Source organism: Antennarius striatus, chromosome 21 (genome assembly GCF_040054535.1).
Source record: "Antennarius striatus isolate MH-2024 chromosome 21, ASM4005453v1, whole genome shotgun sequence".
NCBI lineage: Eukaryota > Metazoa > Chordata > Actinopteri > Lophiiformes > Antennariidae > Antennarius > Antennarius striatus.
This window is the reverse complement of record NC_090796.1, coordinates 9,182,254-9,196,619: the sequence shown is the minus strand read 5'-3', so window position 1 is coordinate 9,196,619 and position 14,366 is coordinate 9,182,254. Positions and strand designations below refer to the sequence as shown.

The 14,366-nt window shown below is 38.7% G+C and overlaps 1 protein-coding gene across 3 annotated transcripts in view; it reads left to right on the top strand.

Annotated features, from left to right (window-relative positions):
* Window positions 1–14,366, top strand: part of LOC137588882 (voltage-gated potassium channel KCNC1-like) — a 48,057-nt gene that overhangs the window by 22,080 nt on the left and 11,611 nt on the right. For 2 of the 3 annotated variants that reach the window (XM_068306195.1, XM_068306197.1), the window contains 3 exons: window positions 2,643–3,624; window positions 4,724–4,918; window positions 10,951–10,986. In XM_068306195.1, the coding sequence (XP_068162296.1) occupies window positions 2,643–3,624; window positions 4,724–4,918; window positions 10,951–10,973 (1,200 nt within the window). In that variant the 3' untranslated portion in view covers window positions 10,974–10,986. The remainder of the gene's footprint in view (window positions 1–2,642; window positions 3,625–4,723; window positions 4,919–10,950; window positions 10,987–14,366) is intronic. The other variant, XM_068306196.1, reaches the window with a different exon arrangement.

Genomic DNA, 14,366 nt, shown 5'->3' with positions numbered 1-14,366 from the left:
ACCTACATCATTAACACCATTGTACCGAATTATGGCAACAGATAAATAACAAAAACAAGTGTACAAGACCTCAGGGCAGAACTCTCCTTGCCCCATTTTGTCCACATGGAGGTTTTGTGGTTCTGAGCCAATGAGGGAGCATCCAGAGCAGGTCCAATTGGTGCTGTCCTGCTTCACAGGGACAGGGGAGGGTAGATGGAGGATGGGGCTCGAGAACCTCAAAAGTTGTGTGTGTGCGCACGCGTATGTGTGTGTGTGTCGTGTGTGTGTGTGTCGTGTGTGTGTGTGTGTGTGTGTGTGTGTGTGTGTGTGTGTGTGTGTGTGTGTGTGTGATACAGAGGGGGAGAGTACTGCAGCAATCTGAGTAAGTAGGTCAGACAGAGACAAGCAAGAAACAGCACAGGACAAAAGAGGTAGAGGTGGAGAAGGACAAGAAAAAAGGGCAGAGATAGGAAGATGAGAGTGACAGAAGATAGAAACTGTCAGTGTATCCTTAAAAAATATCATGCACCTTCTAATTCTCTGCAGGGATGCATATTAAACATAAGTAGATATCACTACAACAGCTAAAACCTACAGACTGGTGGTACACTACATCACTGACTTTCCAAGAGGGTCATGTCTTTGGCTAAATGCTTGTCGGCTAATCTCCTCAATAAATACAGTGGCTCAGAGTGTTAAGTCTTCTACTTGGTTCGTTTCTGTCATGACAGCATTTTAGAGGAAATATGTGTAGACTCTCTTCCAACTTCCAATTCAAGAAAAAGCCGAGAGAGAGAAGCAAGATCTTTCAAGAAAAAAAAAGGAAGCTGGTTTCTTACTGGTTTTGTGTAGTTGTAGGGCGTGTTGATGTTACACAATCTCAGAAATACATGTTCACATACACAGTGAACCGAGGGCACTCAGGCCTCTTATATATATTGCCTCCACTCATGTATGAATTACCTTTCTCTTTGGCTCTTCGGGCCATATCTGTGTTTTATTATTTATTTGATGAAGCACAAAGTATACTGCACCTATAAATAGACTACAGGGCTTGTAGGAATGGACCACATCAGGGATAGAAGTGCACTAGCCACACACACACGAGCATTATCCCTGGACTCTAATTGATTCAATGACAATTGAATGAGCTTCTGAGGTTGTAGAATAAGAGGCTTTGGTACATCCACACAATAAGCTCTCACAGATGTCCAGTTTTAAGAAAACTACTCTTGAATGGTGAAAAATGAACTAACACAAACATTTCTATAACTTTTCTGGTAGAAATATTTTTGACGCTGCTGTCATAAAGGCAAACTTAATTGGCTTCTGTTTTCCTCAGAGGAACAACAGCCAATAAAACTGTTTATTCATGCATTCAACTCATAGTGGCACCATGAGAGTGTGCAGAAATGATGTCAGGCTTACAAAAGACTCAGCATTTTATCAAATTTGTGAATGTGCTGGAGGATTTTTTTCACCAAAATCTGCATGATAAAAAGTCAAAAGTTGCAAATGCAGTTTATTTTTTAGTTAAATATAAAAATTCCAAAACAACCCATTTGCAGACACCATAATGTACAGCTATAAAAAATATTGGTGGAATTTTGTCTCAGATTACTGTTTAGTGTTTTTGTTCACTAAATTTTGTAAACACACTGGAAATTTTTTGCTTGATATTGGGAATTTGAACTTTTTTTCAGATATGAATAGAGGAAATATAACAGTTAACAGGGACAACTAAGAAAACTTCATTCTGTATTTCTAAATCTACACGTGAAGCGGATTCTGAGTATTTCCCACCTTTTTTGATTTCCATTCATTCATTGATGATCGAAAGCCCCTCTGACCTCACAAAGCCATCTTAATCCATAACTAAGATTTTATATTCCAATTATGACTATTTTCACACAAACAATAGACTAATAGGATAAACAGAAGAAACAATAATGTTTTATACTGAATAAGCCAAAGTCAACTTCACAATGATACGGTGTTCTACATATAACCCATGTCTGGCTCAAAGAAACATTCTGCTCCTCACATCCAGTTGGATGCAGAATTAATGACACTGATCACAGGAGTCCATCTTGAATATTTTGTGATGACAGATTTGTTTACTGCAGGGTTGAAGATGGGAGAAATATCCATGTTTTAAAGTGTTTAACCTACTGGATTTTTATAAATGATCAATCTGAATGTAATATATTGGAATACTAAAACATAACATGGGTTGATATTATATCTTCTTTAATATTAAACTCAAATCATTGTTGATCAAGCAATTTGTAATGACTGAGAGTCATGATTTCTTGATGACACAGGCTGTCAACACATTTTTTTCATTACAAGCACTTGTGACTGTCACCCACTGTTTGGTCAGCACATGAGTTCCAGTATGACAATAGGTCAAATACCCTCTACTCCATTTTCTCTCATTAAAATACAAATTTTACTTTGATCCATTTCAAAATGGTCGGACTGAGTAGTACTGACTGACTTTTGTCATTGTGATTTGAAATTCTCTAATGCTAATGCTCTAATCTTTAACAATGCTTTTTTTTTTTTAACTTTTCTTAGCATTGTTGAATTTTTTTTCTTTCGCCGAACTAATTTTTTCTCTCTTCCTCTGTTTTCCCTGGTTTCTTCCTTTCTTCCAGTATGTGGCATTTGGCTCCCTGTTCTTCATCCTCCTCTCCATCTCCACTTTCTGCATGGAGACGCATGAAGCCTTCAACACCATCATCAACAAGACAGAGAACGTTACTGTGGGGAACCTGACCCATGAGGAAACTGTGTATGAGGTTGTGACTGACAGCTGGCTGACGTACGTAGAGGGCGTTTGCGTCATATGGTTCACCATCGAGGTTCTTCTGCGAGTCACCTTTTGCCCAGATAAGTTGGAATTCTTCAAAAGCAGCCTCAACATCATCGACTTTGTCGCCATCCTGCCCTTCTATCTGGAGGTGGGCTTAAGCGGTCTTTCCTCCAAAGCTGCCAAGGATGTCCTGGGGTTCCTCCGTGTTGTTCGATTTGTCCGTATCCTCCGAATCTTCAAGCTGACCCGTCACTTTGTAGGTCTCCGTGTTCTCGGTCATACCCTTCGTGCCAGCACCAATGAATTCCTCTTGCTCATCATCTTCTTAGCGCTCGGTGTCCTCATCTTTGCCACTATGATCTACTATGCTGAACGAATTGCCGCACACCCAGATGACCCGACAGCCAGTGCCCACACCGACTTTAAAAACATTCCTATTGGATTCTGGTGGGCTGTTGTGACCATGACCACATTGGGCTATGGAGATATGTACCCGGAAACATGGTCAGGGATGCTGGTGGGTGCGCTGTGTGCCTTGGCTGGTGTGCTCACCATTGCTATGCCTGTACCTGTAATTGTCAACAACTTCGGCATGTACTACTCGCTGGCCATGGCAAAACAAAAGCTGCCCAAAAAGAAGAACAAACACATCCCCAGAGCACCACAACCAGGATCCCCCAACTATTGCAAGCCAGATGCCCTGGCTATGGCTACCGCATCACCGCAAAGGCTCTTGGGAAATGTTCTGGGTGGAGTGATGGGTTCTGGAGGCATAGGAGGTGACTGTCCTCTTGCTCAAGAAGAAATTATAGAGATTAACAGAGGTGAGAGATTTTGGGTTTTTTTTTAATGTTGATCCCATTTATTTAGTATATATTCAACAAAAGCAGCCATTATTCCCTTGGGAAATAAGTTCAGAGTTTTGGTGGAGGATTATATGTCTGTGTCATGGGAATGAAATTGGAGTATGGGTTTTAAAAAAAAAGACTTATACTTGATTCTGGATTCACCCTGGAGAAATCACTGGTCCATCAGAACTCATGTGTAATTTGTAATCAACTGGTAGGTCCAGATTTGCCTAAAGGCACACATCTGGCAGTGACAAACAAACACTGTGGAAGGAAAATGAACTCAAGTATGTATTAAAACCTTAATGCTTCTCAACTTGGGCTGACTCTACATATTTTCCGTCTGGCATTAGCAGTAAAATCAAGAGCAGAGGTAATTTGGCTCTGCTTGCTCTTTACATGCTGCAACATCAGGGCGTCAGTCGCATGCAAAAATAATGCACCTTTAATGCACTACTTTACTACCTTAGTCATCAGTGAACCAGAAAATATTGGTTTCATCAGTGCTCTCACTGCGTCTTCCAGTACAAAATGGTACCTTGTAGACTCTGTCGATAGATCTTCCAGCAGGAAGCTTTATGCCTCTTCGTCAACATATTTAACAATTGGCTCCAAGACTCATTTGCATCAGCACATGCTATAACACAAGAAAACACACTCGCTGGGTACCATCAGTTAACATCATGCTGGAGAGAACATGTGAGCAATCAATACTGTAGTCATTTCCAGTCAAACACAAGTTGCCACTTGGCGTTTTTCTGACTTCTCTTTGCCAACATTGAAGCCTGCTGTGTACTATATTTAAATGTAGAAATTACTTTATAACATGGCTGCTTGATTTTTAAAACTCTCAAAGCAAGAATCTAGAATCCCATTTTTTTTAAAGACAACCCAAAATTTAAAATGATGTGCACAGATCAGTGAATCATGTAACTATCATCCTAATTCATCTTAATTGCTTTATTTTCTCATGCATGATGAAAAAAAAATATTCATCAAGTTCTGAAAACTATCTTCTCTGTGGTTTTCCATAATTTTCCTGTATATGTTTTTTTTTTCTATTTATTCCCTCTAGATTCCAAGCAGAATGGTGATGCAGCCTCAGCTGCCCTGGCTAATGAGGATTGTCCCACCATTGACCAGGTGCTGAGCCCTGATGAAAGGAGCCCAATTGGGCGGGGGCCCACCAGAGAACGCTACCAGCAGGACCGCGCCTGCTTCCTGCTCAACACGAGGGAATTCCGTGCCACAGATGGGAATGTGCGGAAAGGTACGTTTCATAATAGGAGATCAAAAAAACATGCACACAATATGTAAACAGATACACGCAGATACACATGTCAAAGCGTGCAGTCGATGTAGATAACAACACATAGATTGTATGATCCCATTCAAACATATAGAAATAGTGGGTTGGGTAAAACACACTTGAGAAGGCTCAGTAACTTAAAGAATGCTCAGATCACGGCTAGCAGCGAAACACACACACACACACACACACACACACACACACACACACACACACACACACACACACACACACACACACACACACACACACACACACACAACACACTCACACAATTACCTTACAAATACAATTCGCTCTTCTGCTCTGCTACATTTGTTTCCACTTCTTCACAATCATCTTCTCTATGTCTCCATCACTGCTTGGTGTCATATTTTTATTTCTACTGTCAGACAAGATGTTCTATCCCTCCACCTCTCTTTCTCATTTTTCTTTCTCTCTATCACCGGTGACTTTCCATTGCATCCGTGAGTGTGTTTTTTTTTCTTACTGTCCCATGATGTCTCATTGATTCCACTTCATAAATGATCTCCATCTTTCCTTGTCTTCTGGATTCAGACAGTTTACCATGCATTAATTTACTTCTCGTCGCTTCTGTTTCTCTCTCTCTCTCTCTCTCTCTCTCTTTATATTCTCCTTTTAATTTTCCCTCCCCCAAAACCTCACCCTTCCACTGTACCCCTCCCTATGATGACCTTTCTCCTCTAACCTGCCTCGCATCTTCCCTCCTAACTCCCTTTATTCTCTGAACCATCTTAAAACCCATACCCTCACTTTCCCCCTCCTTTTACTTGGTGCCACATTGTGAACCCCGTTGTTGTTGTTTTTTCCTCCCGGTGCATTATCTTTGTGCTGGTAAAACCTGACACCTTGATTCATTTACTACTGAAATCCAACCACCACCACTGCCGTCAACCTGCACCAAAACACTCCCTTATATTCCCTCCAAACTTTCAACACCTCCTGTTGACAACAAACTAGAGGCAGCAGCCCTGGCACCCAGCCCAGACTCCCCTCTGACTGAGGATTGGTATAAGATGGAAGGGTCTCTGTTACAGCAGGACCTCAATGCAAACTCCACCTCCTCCTGGATCAAACCATAGACCAGAGGTAATACTAATCATAGTTCAAATTTAAGGAGCCTATAATCCACTTTTGACTGAAAATCTACAGAAATTTTGGTCTGGCTTTTCTCGAGTTAGTTGCCTGTTCTGAAGTTGCCCAAACAACACCACATCAGTACAACACTTTAAACTATGGTGCAGCTGCACACACTGTGCATGATTTCAAAGCACAGATACACAACTAGTTCTACATTGTTGTGTCTACATGCACACTGGAGTTTGAAGGGTCACGAGTACAGAGCTTCCTCTCTGCCAGAAAGTGTGGAAATGTATCATCAGTTGATATTCGGTGAAAAAGGTTAACAGTTGCTTACAGTGCTAAGGGTTTAAATGTCCAGAAATAGTATAAAGATTTGTCTGGTAAATCATTTAACAAATGTGTATATTTGTCTGTATTTCTCTGTGTGTGAACATGCACTCAAAGAGTGCTGAAGCATGCCCATGTGGGCGTGCATGTGTGCAAACACATCCGGCAGCTCAAGTGAAAATAACGTAGTTGCTGTGTCCTGTGTCAATACTAATAAAAACACACACTGCAGATGTTTGAACGGTAACAGTGGGTCATATTGTTGTCTGATGTGCCTTTGTGTTGTTGTTGTCTCTCCCTTCAGGTTGTGTCATATCACGCGTGTGTATGTGGGCTTTTTCATTCTTCTGTGTTTTATACACTGTGTCTCTCAATGTCCTCTCAATACCGTCTGAGTCTCGTGTTTGTGTTGTAGTGTGTGACTTAATTTTATTTTTCCTTTCTACTGTGTTTATTTGTGTCACTTCCTACCCCAACGGCCTCCAGCTTGGCAAACGAAAGCACACACTTGCCTTGACAAACACTCACTTCTTACAGCTGTTTACAGTTTATGATGTATATACAGTTATATATATATATATATATATATATATATATATATATATATATATATATATATATATATATATATATATATATTTATATATATATATATATTTATGTATTTATTGGGGCATTTATTTATAGAGTACATAATGAACAAACCATTACCTGAACGTTTAATGACACTTCTTGGCTAAAATACATTTTTGAATGATATTCGTGCATACAGGTAGTCGCCGACTTACGACCGCGATTGGGACCGACAGATCGGTCGTAACTGGACTTGGTCGTAAATCGACTCTTACGTAAAAATTCAATCCAGCAGCGCTGGTTCTTGGCTGGGGGTCGTCCGGATCGTCAGCTGGGGCAGCGTGTGGGTTGGTGGGAGCGGGAGACGATCTTTTCATAATCATTGTGAGCTTTGTCTGAATTGTTCGTTTCTTTTTCTCCTCATAAATTTCACGATATGGACAGAAAGCGTCGTTTGCCATCCGTTCAATCCTTGCAAATCTTTCTATGTTCTATGTCCATTTCTTCAAAGTGTGCACGGAGTTTATTTAACAGGGAAAAGCCTTCTGACAAGCCTTTGGTGGTGAACATTTTTTCTGTTTCCTCCTCTTCTTTCTCTGCTTCTCTTCTCTCTTCTTCTTCCACTCTTTCTTCTTCCAGCGTGATCAGTTCTTCATACAGCGCGATCATTCGTGAGTTCTCCAAGGAGAGGTTTTTTGCCAGTTTCACTATTTTCTCTCGAATCTGATCAAGTTCTTCGTCACTTTCAAATCCAGCAGAAGAGTTCACGTAACGCTTGACAGTTTTTCCATACGCCATTCATACATTTCTCCGTCACAGCCTCCTAAGCAGCCCAGCCCATCAGTAGTGGGCTGGGCTATTGATCTCAGTGTGACTGAACAGCGTGTGTGCGCCTTTGGGACTGAAGAGAGCGCGGGAGCCTCAGAGCGTGAGTACTGTGGCTGGAGGGAATGCCCCGCCCCCGACATTGTGGTCGTAAAGTCGATCGGTCGTAAGTTGCACAGGTCGTAAGTCGGCGACTACCTGTACTTACATGTATGCACGGATATGTATTCTACAAACATCAATTGGCCAATTTCACAGTGTAATGCTGTGTGATGTTCTTTCCAAGGCCTGAGGTCACTGGGGTCAGTGGAGTCATCTGGGTCAAGGGATAGTACCTTTTGAAACATGCCACGCAAAAAAAAAAAAAAGCTAACATTTTTAACTCTAACTGTTTAATTTCTTACTCCAGGTTTGTAAACATTAATGTCACAAATACCCTTTTGTAAAAACCTGTGCTGTGAGCGTGCAATGGATCTGAAATACTAGTCCCTAGACCATGTATCTGTGCTTTCAGTGCGAAGTGTAGTCCAAAGTCTTAGACCTTTTGCATTTATAATGTGAAGACCTGGGTTATAAACTACACTTGGTAACTGAAACGCCTACACACTCACTGACCAGACAGACAATTGCTGAGACAAATTTGATTAAACAGGGACTACGTGCTGTCTAAGGTAAGCAAGCTGTGAGCTGTCCGAGCCTTTCATTTACAGGTCCTGATATTGCTTTAGTTTCAATGGTTCTTATGTATAATCTGCATTATAGTGCTAAAAATCCCTCTTTAAAGCGAATGTGGAGTCCATTGAAGGAGACAATAGCGGGAGTTGCTATTATTTCAGTGTCTTAGAGGAAAGTTACGGACTGTGAGTTATACTGTGGTTGGGGACGTATAAGGGTCATAATTTCTTATTGAGTCTGCTGTAATACATTTAGCCTTGTGTACTGGAGAAAGAGACTGAACATCGATCCTTCTAGTAAAAAGCATCCTGTCATCATACCTGGAACCTGATTCATTCAAAAGCTCTATGTACATATGACCAGTCCTGGGTGGGACCCCTCTCCCATTAGATTGTCATGAATACATGACAACCTAATGATCAGCTAATAAAACAGTTATTAGGAGAAAACAGACATTAAGTTGTGGTTTTATGTCGCTACTGTCTCTGTTCTCAGCTGATGGTGAACATACTCCACGATTTTAAAGAGGGATTCTCGTGCTGTCCTCATTCCTTTGTGCTTCACTTTATTTTGTAGATACCTTCATAAGATTGTCTTTGTCATATTATTTTATCAGTTCTTTCAGTTTCTTCTCTTTATCAGGTATTTAATGTATATGGTTCCAGCAATATGCATGTCTCTACAAGGTCATGTGGTCAATCACCCCTTTGATTGCCCACTCCTAATCGTTCCTCTAGGCCTTCAAGAGCTCTCTCTCTGTTTCTCTCTCTCTCTCTCTCTCTCTAGTTCTGCTCTGTTTGTGTATGATTTGTGTGTTTTTCTTAATTTCTTGTGTTTTTGTGCGTGCTTATGTCCTGCATTTCTAGCACAGCATAGCGTTTTCATGAGTATGAAGTAGTGCGATTTGAATTATTTTGTTATACTGTCAATACTTTATCTTTTCCATGTGATTTTTGTTTCAAATTCACATTCTCTTTATTTGTGCGGTAATGGTTGTTTTTGTTCTTTTTATATCTCTGAGTTATTTGTGTTGTTGTTTTATGTTTAGCCGTTCTCTATTTTGTGGCTTTCTCCTTTGAGTTTCATCACCTACTACTATTAACAACACCGATTCAGGAAATTGGCAACTAAAGTGTGAAATTAATTAACATGAGTGTAACACAAACTTCAGTGTTTAGGACATACCAAAAAAAATTCATTGGCAGAAAAGTTAATTATGTAATAACAAATACTTAAACAAACCAGAATATTTTAACCCAGAACTTACTTATTGTACAGTAATTGTTTGGAACTTTCTCAACTTGTAGAAATTCTGTATCAAATTTCAGCACAATTTTGAGGTTTAAATATGATATATTGGAGAGAAATTATGTCAATCAATTAAAGAAAAGAAAAAACCCTAACTTAACAACATGTAAACTGTTTTCCCCCTGGATCCCATCCCACCCATGCTTTAACTATTGATTACGATAGATTGTCTCTTAAATTATTTAGAGACACTTCATCATATTCACCTCCCAGCCACCACAAAACACACATTATTTGTCAATACAAACTTCTGTTATAGACGAACGAAGTGTCTCTAAAAAACAGGCTATACCCAGATATAAAAAACAAGATCTAAACTTAACTCTTGTCACATTTACTTGTGTGGAACTGTTTTATGTGCTGACACATGTCACTTTTCTCATGTCTTTCATTGTTGTCTTGCTGTCATGAAATGTATGCATCAGTTTTTCTACACTACCAAGTATTGCCAACACTACCACTATTTCTCTTCTTCATAACAATCTGCAAATATTCTTTTATATGAGCCAGATTTTTACCTTTTGAAGAAATAATGCATGACAAGTGTAGCAGTTCTTAAGGATATGTGATAAATATTTATGTATATGTTTTATAAGCATTTATATACAGTATATATATATATAAAATATTAAATGGATTTGAGTTTTAATGGTACCAACTGATGAATACAGGAATATGTGACCTGGATACAGCTGAGAAGAGAACAACAGGATATGTTTTCATCTCATCTACTTTCCCCAAAAGACATCCTTGGTACTGTATGTACTAACATACTGTGGTTTCTGTAATGGTCATGAAGGGATCCATATATTTAATTATGGGTAACAGGAGATCACACAATTGATCCCATGTAAGAATGATACAGTATGTGGACATTCCAGTAATAGCAGCATAACAGTCAGAGAATCCTGGAGATCCAGAGCAAGTGAAATCAAAAATAAAATTAAAAAACCCATTTCATGATGTAACAAAGGCACAATAGCACTTTGCTATCTGTAGATACGCATATACTGAAGGTAAGATTGAGTCTTATTTCAGTTCATTTGCTTTAATCTTACTGATTTTTTTTGTTAACAGTTTGGTCAGAATATTTACAGTTTTTCCTTTCTGTTCGTCTGTGTCATCCATCGCCATAACCTTCGCCTTCGCTGATTAACACCCATTCTCCATCCCATCCGCAGGCCGCCAGTGCCAGTGTAACTAAAGTCTGACTGTAGGTAGGTGCATATTCCCTCCACAGTGTAAATTAAGTGTGACTTTGGAAAGAAATTATGTAATCACCAAGTAAAGTGACATCCAGACTCTCCCTTTCCCCTGATAGTCAATCCCAGAGCTCAAAGCTCCTGCTGAGGTTATATTCATTACCTTTCAGTAGCAGGCAGAAGCCATCTGCAGTGATTAAGACATGAGCAATTTTGTATGCATTTTCTTTCTGAGATTGTTTGTAAAGTAAAATATTATTAACCTCTTCAGACACTGTGGACCCTCCACTATAAATACCTTTTCTTCCTCTTGAGGCCCAAGTAACCACACACACACACGCACGCACGCACGCACGCACACACACACACACACACACACACACACACACACACACACACAGAGTGTGTAAAACAGTATAGACTAGAAGTGCAGTGGATTCATTTTGCAAATGAAGCTTAAATAAATAGTATAGTCAGAATCATGTTACACCCATATCTGCATGATCCATCATTGGATTCACGATCTCCATATTAAACAATACATGGTTTTGCTTTTATCCATATTTTAGTCATACCACTCATTTCAAGTGTTTTTAATCCTGTAATTTCAGACCAAATAAAGAATATTGGTTCAATAGAGCAAACATTTAAGACAAGATTAAATACTTCAAACACAACCAAAGATAACTACTGTATTAGTTTAGTCTTAGCTAGGTTTAAGTTATTCATGCAGATGAAGCATTTTAGGATTTTTATGACATTAGCTGTGTATATTTTTCCTCTCATACTATCTTTTTCCTGTCCATATGCGGGGCTTGTCTAAGAATAGACCAAAGGAATTTTTACAGAAACAAAACTTTGTTGTCACGCATAAATGGATTTCCCAACATTATTCTTATTCTAAATTCCCATGATGTAAATCTGTAAGGTTTTCATAATTTAGTTGAAGATAGCACCCAAGTAAAGCAGCTGATAAATAATTAACCTAATGTAGCTTGTAGAATAATACTAGCCTAATAAAAACGTGGGGTGTTGTAATATTACTTTGGTTGCCATAGCAGTTGAATCAGAGTATTCATTTATACCACTAATGATACTGTTACATGTTAGCATTACTGCTTTAAATCCATTACATACAATGATAATACATTTCTGGTTTTTATCATTTACATACCCAATTAAAGTTAATTTTGAGTCCAGGTTAAAACCTTTAATGACCTTGTAAAGCTGTGCAGGTTGCAGCTACAATGCTGAACATAGTTTGGATAAACAATGACACTTGATTATAATTAACGTGATTTTACATTCAGTTTGCATCAGAAGAAACATAACGCATCTCTGACCCTTTGTTTAACAGTGTCAGTTGTTATGAACTACACAAAAATAGTTCACAGCATTAATTGCATGAAAGTATTTGATCAAATAATCTTGAGAATGAAGATCATGAGTGCACTCAGTAACAAACACATCTGCAGTTCTGCAGTTAAAGAGTTTTTCTTTTAATTTGTTGAACTCATCTGTCCTGTTGCTGCTTGTCCACTCTGATTCTGATGACATGACAAATATGGCTGCCTTTTGATGCAAGCTGACAATTTGTATTGAAAAAATACTTTGAGGACTGAACTTGAGAATAAAGCAGCACAACAGACTGACTAGACAGATGCTCAGATAACGTTATGTGAGATGCAACCAAAGAAGCCTGGCCAAAATGCATCATCAATATTTTATCGAGTTGCCATCCGACATGTACTTGAGTGACTCAGGATGAAAAAGAAGGATTTTTATTTATAGTTGCTCAAATGGTGTGCAACGCAGGATGGTGAAGTATTATTGTGTGTTTTCTATTTTAACAGGTAGTCACAAATGGAGGTGTATTGTACCAATCTGTGTGAAATGTCGTCTGACTGTAGTCTTGTGATGGATGGGGTTTACTAAAAATATATGCTTTAACTCTCACAAAGGTGTGACAATGAATTGTCTTCCAATTAGCTTTAAACTAAAATAACTTTCTTTACAAACCATAAAACTCCACCCATTACAGGTCAGTTAGCCATTGTTAGGGCAGATTAAGTGCTACCTACCAATGGTGTTTTTCACATTACCTGATCTAACATCACTGCCACCACAATTCTGTCTTCTCTGTGGCTCATTCCTGCAGGGGGGATTCAACATCTGCATGCAGTACAACACCAAAACTACAGCGGGCAATAACACAGAGACTAACATGTTAAACTTCAGATGAATTGGTTATAGGAAACTCCCCTTCATAGTACAAGCGCTAGGTGTTATTCCTTAAAGTCACTTGAACAAACAGAGTTCTTCAGTCTTAACTTGTGTCATTTCCCGCTGTAAAGAAAATGTCAATTGATCTCCATTACAGGATTGGATTACTGGGTGACAGGATTTTGATTTAAGTTTTGCAGGGTGAACATTCATATGTTGGCCATTAGAAGTTTCTGGGAACCAAAAGCAAATATTAATAGGGCTAATAATAAAGCACACTGCAAATCAATTGATTATTTTTCAACAACTTCAGTAGTGTTTTTTTTTCTTCTACAACTTTGTGTGGTCAACTTCTTCACTTTGTCTTTGATATCTGAATATTTACTGGTTTGTTTTTTAAGTAATTTAGTTTTTGTCTAAAACACCTGAACATTGCACATTTTATGCATCACACGATAAAATGTCGGGTGCTTTATTCAAATGATCTGCTTTCGTTAATTTTATTAATATCTAAGGAATCTTTTGCTTTTTTTGTTTTGAAAAAAAAGGACATGTCATAACTCGCATTTTCTTGTTTTGTCTTGTCCTGTCTGTCTTGTCTGTGTCTCTTTGTCTGTGTCTCCTTTATATGTCTTTATTGTTTATAACTGTTCATTTATGTCAAATTTACTCTTTTCATTTTTTTTTTCTTGTTACAACATCTTAAACCTCATGTTCATGTTTCAAAACTATGTTACTTTCAAAATTCATTTCCTGAATATGGAACATTTTTTCATAACATGCCAAATTATTTTCAATTATAATCATGTTAACTGATAAATAAATTAAATTATTTTACTAAAGCGACAAGCAACGAGAAATCACGCAGCTTGAATAACATTTCAGGAATGGCAGGGTCATCGCTGCGGCTGGCTCCTATCACGAGCCCACCTTTTGAACCCTATGAGGCTCCAGGACCGCTGCGCCGCTGTCGTTCCCCCATCCCTTCCATTTTGTAGCAGATAGGAAGTCCAGATTGAATAATAATAGATGCAGTGGATTAGCTACGGACTAATTGCACTGAAGTCTCATTTTGGATTGTTCACTGAACAAAAACAATAGCAATAACGTAAAATGAACTTGAATGTAGAAAGAATGACCTCTTGTCTTGTGAATTTAATGGTTTATGACGC